The following is a 10,766-nucleotide window of genomic DNA, read 5'->3' as shown; positions in this document are numbered from 1 at the left end:
AATCGCTCTGTCACCTCCACAAAGTGTTCTCTCGGAGTTTGTTCCCATCGGGAGAAAGCCCACCGCGCGGGGCACGGTGGTATGAAGTGGGCTGCTTGTGCACGGCTCCTAAACGGACACTGCCGCCTTTATTAACGGCTATCAGGACGCAGCTCAGGCGCGTGGCCCGGGAGGGAATCACCTGCAGCCGGGGGCTGTTTCAGGCCCCCAGCTCATCCACGGGCAGGGCTGGGGAGGGCCCCCCAAAAGGCCAATGAGAACTCTGCAGGCCCTTAAACTTCCGGCGCTCTTGGTCTCATCAGCAGGCACAGTGCGAACTCCTTTCTCCCGGGCCTCCGGGAGGCCAGCGTGGAGCGCAGGCTGGGGCCGCGCATGGGGTCCGCGTGAACGCCAAGGGCGACGGAGCCTATAGGACCTGGCCGCATCCGGGAACAGAAGACCGCGCGATTCCGTCGCCCCCGCTCTCTGGGCCCAGCCGGCGCCAAAAACTCCTGTCTCAGGGCGCAGGCGCCGCGAGAGCAGGCCGCGCAGGAACACTCTGGGACCCGCGCGTCCACCGGCCAATCAGCGCTGGCCGTGCACAAAGCGGGTTCCTCCCCCAGAGCGCCCCCTCCAGACTCCTCCCCCTCCCTGACCGCCTCGGCCCGCCCACTCCGCCCGCGCCCCGCCCCGCGCTGTCCTGGGTTAGAGGCTCGCGATTGGGTCACAGGACAGGCGCGAGCGGTGGTTGGTCGAGGCGGAGTCACGAGGGCGCCGTCGTCGCCTTTCCAGGGGCGATTACTGGGCAGGCTCAGTCTTTCGCCTCAGTCTCTAGCTGTAGCTGGCCGCCAGGCGTACGTGCTCCGGCATCTTCAGTACCCCAGGGCCGCCATCGACGTCGCTTCAGTTCCTCTAGGTTCATCTGCGCCACTCGCCCGCCACACACTCCGCCGTCATAACCCGCCATCATGGTGAAGCTCGCAAAGGTAAGAGGCCTGTCGCAGGAACAGCGACGTCTCGCGGCCTGCTTTCCGAAGAACGCGCGCGCGCGGCACCGCGGGGAGGAGGGCCTGCGCGCAGTCCCGGGCGCGTTCGAGGGCGCCATGCTGCGGGAAGTCTCGCGCGACTGGTCGGAGGTCTCGCGGCTTTTGGCTACTGGGTGGCGAGGTGAAGAGCTTGGGCAGGTGCGGGAGGCTACTGACTGGCGGCAGAGCGCCTCGGCGGAGCGTGGGGAGGGGGCGCTGGGTCTCGGCGCGTGGGGATGAAGCTAAACTCCTGCGACGGCAGCGAGCGGGGCCCCGCCTCCTGGCGCACGTGTCCCGGCTCGCGGCCCGCCACGTGGGCCGCGCCGCGTGGGCCCCGAGTCTTTAGGGGGCCGGGCCCTGGGGCGGGCAACAGCAAGACTGGCCTTGGTGGGAGGCTCGGCGGCCTTCGCATCGCTCCGCCTGGGCCAGGCGGGCAGACACGTGGTGGGCACCAGGAGGCGCTGGGCTGCGGGCACATGGTGGCGTGGCTTGTACACCCACGTGGTCCCGCTCGGTCTGGGAAAGGAAAAGTATATGAGAAGACCCAAGTTGTTACGTTAAAGGGAGGTTTCCCCCCCTAAGATGCCTTCAGATCTTAATTCAAAATAAAACTGAATTAAGTTCAGAATTTCCGAAAGACTATGCACAACTAGTTGACTTTTTAAAACAAATGGGCTTAACTAAGGTAAAAGGAAGAAAGACTTCTTTCAGTTGCCTTTCTAGCTTCGATTGGTTTTCCGTTTGCAAACCTGACAGGAAAAGTGCACTGCAGCGGTGCTAGTCTTAATGTTAAGTGTGAACTTCTGCAGCATGGAAAGTGGGTTCTAAGGAAGGAGCTGGTTGCAATACTGTGGAGTAGGATGACAAAAATAGGAATGGCTTGAAGCAGGGTGGGTAGCTCAGGCCTGTAATCCCAGCGACTGGGGAGGCTGAGGACCAGGAGGATTGCAATTTTGAGGCTAACCTCAGCAACCTAGCAAGAACCTGTCTCAAAAAATCCAGATGGGCTGGAGTTGTAGCTTAGCAAGTAGACCTCCTGGGCTCAATCTCCAGTAAGTGTCCGTTTGAAATGTGACTGGAGGTGTAATCTTTTAATTGTGGCTATTTCTAGGCCGGTAAAAATCAAGGTGACCCCAAGAAAATGGCTCCTCCACCAAAGGAGGTAGAAGAAGATAGTGAAGATGAGGAAATGTCAGAAGATGAAGAAGATGACAGCAGTGGAGAGGAGGTAATTGTGTCCAGCATAATACAGAACAGTGTAAAGTTAAAGGCTGCAGTGGCACACACCTATAATCCCACATACCTGGGAGGCTGAGGCAAGAGGATCCTGAGCTAGAGATCAGCCTGGGCACCTTAGGTACTGTCTCAAAAAGATAATTGCATAAAATTGGACAGTTAAAGCAGGTGGTGGTGGATATCTGAAGGTATTGGCAAATAGAAGAATTTGCGGAACCACAAGTTCTTCATTGGCATGTTGTCATTTGGGTATGTATGTGAATGTAAATTTGAGACTATTTGGGAGGGGCTTCTTTTAAGTTCCCTCTTTAGGGTTTTGTGTGGCGTGTTATGTTAGATCATTACTTTCCAGTTTTAATGTGGTATCTTGGCATCACATGCTAAAATGAGGGAAAATGTCCTGAAAGTGGTCAAACTGAACATTAAATTCATATCTGAGGATAACCTTTCCAGATTCCCAGCCTTCAAGCAAGAATAATTGGTCTTTCCCATTATGTATAAACTTTGTGACAACCACTAAGTATCTCTGGGTGGAGGGTAACCACCTCCCTTTGTTTTAACAGTTGGTCCTCTTCAACTCTTATGCCTATTTGCTCACTGTAAAGACAGCTGACCTAAGGTTATGCTTCCATTTTTGTTTGGAATTCAATAAAAGTACTCATTCAAATTACCTGCTAAAACTAACAAAAAGCATCTTGTAAGACTAGATAAATGATACTTTGCTCACTGTGCTATAATTTACAAGGGTTATTCAGTCTGTCATTTTATCTATGACCTTAGGAATTAGACTTTAAATTAATTAAGCTCTACATTACCACCACCCACTATGGAAGTCCCAAATGACTAAGTTAATAAACAGTTTATTAACGTTCTCTTGTGGGTAATGTTTTGAATAATTGGGTGTATTCATCCATAATCCTTAAAAACATCCACTATGGTTTACATTACCCTTTACAAATGAGAAGTTTCAGATTTAAAAACAAGATGCAGAAATTAGACTGGTTCAGGAATATTTCAAGCTTTAGGAAGGTTTCTTTATGCTTGAGTATCTTACCTGATGATTAGGACTCTAACATCACAGGCATATAATGCATTTAACCTGACTGTAAAGTTTAGCATGGGTATGATCTTGAACCATAAGCAGTACCAGGATCTAACAACACTCCTCAGGACCATGGCTGTTTGGATGTACAGAAATATTTAGTGTTTTTGTTTATTGTTAAGGTGGTCATTCCTCAGAAGAAAGGCAAGAAGGCTACTGCAACTCCAGCAAAGAAGGTGGTAGTTTCCCCAACAAAAAAGGTGGCAATTGCCACACCTGCCAAGAAAGCAGCTGTCGCTCCAGGCAAAAAGGCAGCAGCCACACCAGCCAAGAAGACAGTTACACCAGCCAAAGCAGTTACAACACCTGGCAAGAAGGGAGCCACTCTGGGTAAAGCATCGGTAGCAGCCCCTGGTAAGAAGGGAGCTGTTGCCCCAGCCAAGGGGGCAAAAAATGGCAAGAATGCCAAGAAGGAAGACAGCGATGAGGAGGAGGAGGATGACAGCGAGGAAGATGATGATGAGGATGATGAGGATGAGGATGAGGATGAATTTGAACCAGCAGTGATGAAAGCAGCAGCTGCTGCCCCTGCCTCAGAGGATGAGGATGATGATGAGGATGACGACGAAGACGATGAGGATGAGGATGAGGAGGAAGAAGATGGTACATGCTTTTTCTAGTTTCTGGGGTTCTGTTGTAGAATACCTTGACTTGAGCTGCTGAAAGCAAAAGTGCATACTATTTCCATGACTACCTAGGGATTCTGTTGAATCCTGGGTACTCTCTGGGCTCTTAATTCTTGCCATAACTATGAACTAAGCATGGTGGCAAGGTAGTATTTCCTTCACTTTTCCAGAACTCATGGTGTGGGGGGTTTCTAGTTTCTAACTGGCTTCTCTTTCAGACTCTGAAGAAGAAGCTATGGAGATCACACCAGCCAAAGGAAAGAAAGCTGCTGCAAAAGCCGCACCAGTGAAAGCCAAGAGTGTGGCTGAGGAGGATGAAGAGGAGGAAGATGAGGACGAAGATGATGATGAGGAGGAGGATGAGGACGAGGAAGATGAAGATGATGACGAGGAAGAGGAGGAGGAGGAAGAAGAAGGTAATCAAATTAGGTTCTGAAGTACATTGACCTGAGCTATGTTTAAAGAAAGTACTTAAGTGTATGTGGCATGTTGTTTGGAATCTTGTCCAGAGCCTGTCAAAGAAGCACCTGGAAAACGAAAGAAGGAAATGGCCAAACAGAAGGCAGCCCCTGAAGCCAAGAAACAGAAAGTGGAAGGTAATTGAACAGAACAAGGAGGGAGGTGGGGGAGAGGAAGTAGTAATAGCACAAATGATGAACAATAAAGGGACTTAATACTGAAACACCTGATGTTAGCTTGCAATAAGCTGATGTGCTCTATGTAGAAATTTTGTGCTGGAAATTGATTTGTATCAGGCTTTATAGTCTAATAAGAGTTCATTTTCTGTACAGGCACAGAACCAACTACATCATTTAATCTCTTTGTTGGAAACCTGAATTCTAACAAATCTGCTCCTGAACTAAAAATTGGTATCAGTGAACTTTTTGCAAAAAATGATCTGGCTGCTGTGGATGTCAGGATTGGAACGACTAGGTAAATGCTACATAAGAATGTTACCCATGGATCTGTGAATGATTTTTCGCAGTTACTTTAGCCTAGTACTCTTAAACATGCATATGTAAATATTTTAAAAGTATACTTTAACAAACTAAACCATTAGATTATCAAATTATAGAACCCCAAGTTTGAAGTCTACAAATTGACTAAGTCATGAGTTTAAAAAAATTTTTTTTAAATTTTTCATTTATTGTGCTAGGGATTGAGCCTAAGGATACTCTACCACTGAGCTATGTCTCCAACTCTTTTATTTTTTATTTTGAAACAGGGTCTCAATAAATTGACCAGGCTGGTCTTGAACTTGCTATCTGCTTGCCTCAGCCTCCTGGATAGCTGGGGTTATAGGCATGTGCCACCACGCCTGGCTTCAAAATAATTTTTAAGAATAGTACTGGATATTTGATGTTTATGTTCCTGGAAATGCCTAAAAACTATTAGACCTGACTAATTGTCGCTGAATGCTTTTAACCAGATAGGCTTCTCCAAACTTAGTGTTCAGTGGGTTGCTTTGTCACCTAATACTGTGTGTGTTGTAATAAATAAGTGTAACCCATTAGGGAGACATGAAAGGTGAATTGCATATTAAATCTTGGCATTTAGACCTTGTTCTGTAGCTGAAATTTGCAGAGCCTTCACTTTATTTTGTTAACACTGAAGGTGCTTTATATAATGTTGCTATCCACATGTGTGTGATTTGTTTTTATTTTTCTCTCTCTAAACTTGAAATTTTGTTGTTTACTTTAAAAGGAAGTTTGGCTATGTGGATTTTGAATCTGCTGAAGATCTGGAAAAAGCCTTGGAACTCACTGGTTTAAAACTTTTTGGCAATGAAATTAAACTAGAGAAACCAAAAGGAAAAGACAGTAAGAAAGGTATGTAAGGCTTTGGAGATGATATACTCCAAATGTATCTAGGAAGTCAAATGTAGATTGAGGAGCTAGACTGCCAGGGGGGAAGGTCCCCCCCCCTTTTCTCTTAAATTCTTCCTAAGGTGAGAATTAAATGTGTTGAATGTTGACAAGTGTGCGTAGTACACTCCCTTTGGTGTTAAGTCTTCCTGACTTAGGCAAGATGAACTCAGAAAAAAGAATTACGCTTGAGTGTCCCATATCTGAAATGCTTGGGACCTAGAAGTGTTTCGGAAGGGAAGGGTCATATTGTCTGGTAGGGGGGTGCAATTCAAGTCTCAAAACACAAGATTCACTTATGTTTCATATACACCTTTACAAGATGGAAGAACACTTGGCCAAAAATCTCCCTTACAGAGTCAGTCACTCAGGATGAATTAAAAAGGTAATTTTTAGTGCACTTAAATTTTGACTGTGACTTGTCATGAGGTCAAGTGTATTCTGTACTTTGGCAGCATGTCAACATTCATAAAGTTAGATTTGAGGGGCATTTTAGTTTTTTCATTTAGGGGTGCTCAACCTGTAGTAGACGTAAGGACCTTAACTGTGTTAGGTTCTTATTTTCTTTGTAAAATTGTTTTTTCTTTATGGGTTGGATGTGTTCTAAATTGTTCATAAATTTTAGTTTAAAGAGTGAGCATGTAACTAGGTTTAGTATTCTAAATATTTTAGTAGATAGCCGTCAGTGGTGACAGCATGGAGGGATTTGTATTTTGCCACAGAAGCACATTAATACTCAGAACAATACTTTCTATAATAACATCTCAAGTTTGTTGTATGCAACTGTGCTGTTAGTGTTACTTCTGTTTTTTTTCCTGTGATCTGTTAGGTCATACAGTTCATTTTTATGGTTTCTTTTTAAATATAGATCGAGATGCAAGAACACTTTTGGCCAAAAATCTCCCTTACAAAGTCACTCAGGATGAATTAAAAGAAGTGTTTGAAGATGCCATGGAGATCAGATTAGTCAGCAAGGATGGGAAGAGTAAAGGGTATGTTTGTGTCTCTTAGAATGTTAAAAGTTTTTTTAACATTGACATTTCAGCTGGGTGCGGTGGTACACACCTGTAATCCTAGCAACTTGGGAGACTGCAGCAGGAGGATCATGAGCTCAGAGCCAGCCTTAGCAATTTTGTGAGGCCCTAAGCACCTCAGCAAGACCCTGTATCTGAATAAAATATTAATGGGCTGGGGGGATGTGGCTTGGTGGTTAAGTTCCCCTGGGTTCAATCCCCAGTACCAAAAAGAAGACACCTCCCTGCTTAATGAAACCAATCTTGGTCCAGTTTGGTAAGTGTGTGATCTTGATCAAGCTTAACCTACAAACATGGGTCAGTTTCTTGTCTATAAAGTAAGAATAACATAGTTTGTAGCAGTTCTCAAAGGTGAGGTAATATACATATAAAGGAGTAAGGAGTGTTCCTAACTTCTTATTCTGTGTTAAATGCAGTCATGTGCCACATAACAATGTATTGACACTGGTATGGTTCTAAGTATTGGAGTCCTCAAGAGCATGTGAGCTACATGTGACAGTGGTCCCATAAAATTGCATTACTGTTTGTTGTGATTCTGTGTATGCTCTGGTATTTGCCAGATAATCACCTTAATGCATTTCTCAGTGTGTCACTAAGAAATGACATTACCACTCAGATCTGAAGTAAGGTCTGTGTTGCTGAGGGCATAATGTGTTAATAATGTCCCCTATTCAATAATCCTTGCAGGATTGCTTATATTGAATTTAAGACAGAAGCTGATGCAGAGAAAACCTTTGAAGAAAAGCAGGGAACAGAGATTGATGGGCGATCTGTTTCCCTCTACTACACTGGAGAGAAAGGTCAAAATCAAGACTACAGAGGTGGAAAGAATAGCACTTGGAGTGGTAAGGATTTATAGGTTTATTATAGAATTAAGGGTGGGAAATGATTTGCATCTTCTAATTTGTAAATATTGCATAATTAGATACAGGTGAAGATCAAGCAAATATATTCCTATTTGTAATACTAATTGTTATTCATTAAACCACTGAGAACTCTGAAATAATTTTCCATTGAAACATGGTAGGCCATTCTAGCTTCCTTTGTTATGTATATTTTGTGCTTTAAATAACAAGCCTATGTATTACAAAAATATCACTTATATGCAGATGTGAACTAACAATGGATGTACTAGAGCGCAGGGTATTAACCATAGACAATGAATGCTGGGTGCACTTGCATTAGCATTGGTGCATTCACTCCTAAGTGTTGGTCCTCAGAAACAAGGCTATTTAGTTGGGAACCACTTTTACTTTAAGAATGTGGCATCTCTATTTGCAGGTGAATCAAAAACTCTGGTTTTAAGCAACCTCTCTTACAATGCAACAGAAGAAACTCTTCAGGAAGTATTTGAGAAGGCAACTTTTATCAAAGTACCCCAGAACCAAAATGGCAAATCTAAAGGGTAAAATGTCTTTATGTTGTCAGGCTTGGGGCCTAGGGGGGTAGCTCAGTGATATAGCACTTGCCTAGAACACATGGGGCCCTGAGTTCAGCCTCCAGCACCACCAAGAAAAAAGTATGTTGTCAGGGGTGAGCTATAAGAGTGTCTTTATTTAGGTATAAAAAAAAAAAAAAAGGTAGCTTGTCAGCAGAAAAACTGAATGGGTTTTAGCTGCACGAATGAGTATAAAATCAAGTACCCCTTAAGGGATAAGACTCAGTGGCATTGTCTGATAGCAGATGAGCAGTGTAAATGCTAGCATTCTAAGTATTGACTCTCCATTCTCAGGTATGCCTTTATAGAGTTTGCTTCATTTGAAGATGCAAAAGAAGCTTTAAATTCCTGTAATAAAAGGGAAATTGAGGGCAGAGCAATCAGGCTGGAGTTGCAAGGACCCAGGGGATCACCTAACGCAAGAAGCCGTAAGTCCTTTCGACAGGGTGGTATGGCTAGACGATGGTGTCTTCTTGGTGCTTTGCATGAACTTAATGCCATTGTTTACTTTTCTCACATGTGGAGATGATCCTATTTTTCTTTTATTACTGAGTGAATGACAGCTGGATATGATGACCAATTACCTGAGAAATAATTGATGAAATTCAAGAAAATTCCTCTAGATAGTCAAGTTCTGATCCAGCTATGTCAACTCAGAACAGCAAATTTGCCTTTGGTTGACTGACTGCTCTGCCTGGTGGGCTGTACACACTTGTTTAATTTACTTCTGATTTCCATAAAAGACCTGAGGCAGAAACTTGACTATGCATAGGTAGTTCAAAACAAACTTGATATGAACCTTAAATTAAACATTAGTTGGCTAAACTGCTTTTATCTGCCTTTTGTACTAAAACAAGCATACTGGATAGTGTGCAAAATTAGAGTCATTATGAATGTGACTTCAAATTGAACACTTTCTTCCACAGAGCCATCGAAAACTCTGTTTGTCAAAGGTCTGTCTGAAGATACCACCGAAGAAACCTTAAAAGAATCATTTGACGGCTCTGTCCGTGCAAGGATAGTCACTGACCGGGAAACCGGATCCTCCAAAGGGTAAGGCACGGGAAATGGACAGCATCGCTTCATTCTCCAATAAATATGTCCTGGTTGGAGAATTTTTTGATGTCTTCTCATTGAGCTCCTTTCTGTCAACTGGTGGCAGTTTATGGATTCGCACGAGAAGAAGAGACATTTCACAGAACAGCATTACTTTACCTTCTGTTTCTGCAGAGGTGTATTTGGTTGTTCTGTGAGACAGACATCTGAAGATTTAAGCTGGCTTAAATGAGTTAGGATTTTCTGTGGGGTGACCTGTGAGGATGGCTGGCCACTTACTCAGTATGTATTTGCTTTATAATGGGTGATTTCATTTGGTGTTTTAGGTTTGGTTTTGTAGACTTCAACAGTGAGGAAGATGCCAAAGCTGCCAAAGAGGCCATGGAAGATGGTGAAATTGATGGAAACAAAGTTACCTTGGACTGGGCCAAGCCTAAAGGGGAAGGTGGCTTTGGGGGTCGTGGTGGAGGAAGAGGAGGCTTTGGAGGCAGAGGTGGCGGCCGAGGAGGCAGAGGTGGATTTGGCGGCAGAGGCCGGGGAGGCTTTGGAGGTAAATAGATGGGGCTGCCTGTGTCTGTATTGACTCCCCACATGGCACACAGACTGCTGAACCTGTGCTGTGTTGGGTTTCTGGTCACCGTTGGGAGGACTCTGAGCATCTTTGCCCCATCCTTTCATGGTGTTTTGCCTTCCTGCAGGGCGAGGAGGCTTCCGAGGAGGCAGAGGGGGAGGAGGAGACCACAAGCCACAAGGAAAGAAGACGAAGTTTGAATAGTTTCTTCTGTCCCTGTCTTTCCCTCTTCCATTTGAAAGAAAGGACTCTGGGGTTTTTAAACTCTGTTACCTGTTCAATGACAGAGCCTTCTGAGGACATTCCAAGACAGTATACAGTCCTGTGGTCTACTTGGAAATCGTATAGATGACATTTCAAAGGAGATAACCCTGTTGGTTTTGACTGGATATTCATATAAACTTTTTAAAGAGATGAGTGATAGAGCTAACCCTTATCTGTAAGTTTTGAATTTATATTGTTTCATCCCATGTACAAAACTGTTTTTTTTCCTACAAATAGTTTTTTGTTTTGTTTGCGTTGGGGGGTATAAAGGAAAGCAGAATGTTTTATGAGTTTTGCTTCAGTGACTTTAGGACAAATTAAAAGTCCTAAACTCTGGTTCCAGACTTGTACTTCCTAAAATCATGTTTCTCTTGAAACGTCACTGAAGAGCCTGGTAACAAAGGCTCTGTGCTTTCAAGTATCCCAGCACAGAGGTGGATGAAGTGACTGGAGGTAACCAGCTTCTGCAGCTCTTGAGTGCTGACATGCGAGGTTTGTTCCAAGACTGCAGTGGCTTCTTCCAGTTGTCCCAGGCGGAGTATCGTGTCCTGAGTAAGTTCTTTGGAAAGA

At 44.5% G+C, this 10,766-nt stretch overlaps 1 protein-coding gene across 1 annotated transcript; it reads left to right on the top strand.

Moving 5' to 3' along the window:
• The first annotated feature begins 770 nt into the window (after positions 1–770).
• On the top strand, positions 771–10,532 carry NCL (nucleolin). The gene is made up of 14 exons (XM_079133866.1): positions 771–965; positions 2,116–2,232; positions 3,465–3,945; positions 4,187–4,384; positions 4,478–4,564; positions 4,760–4,901; positions 5,673–5,797; positions 6,702–6,825; positions 7,555–7,712; positions 8,149–8,272; positions 8,600–8,733; positions 9,232–9,358; positions 9,688–9,911; positions 10,060–10,532. The coding sequence occupies exons 1-14, from the start codon at positions 948–950 to the stop codon at positions 10,134–10,136; spliced, it is 2,136 nt and encodes a 711-aa protein (XP_078989992.1). The 5' UTR covers positions 771–947; the 3' UTR covers positions 10,137–10,532.
• The last annotated feature ends 234 nt before the right edge of the window (positions 10,533–10,766 follow it).

Source organism: Sciurus vulgaris (genome assembly GCF_902686455.1).
Source record: "Sciurus vulgaris genome assembly, chromosome: 3".
Lineage (NCBI taxonomy): Eukaryota > Metazoa > Chordata > Mammalia > Rodentia > Sciuridae > Sciurus > Sciurus vulgaris.
This window is presented reverse-complemented; position numbering and strand designations above follow the sequence as displayed.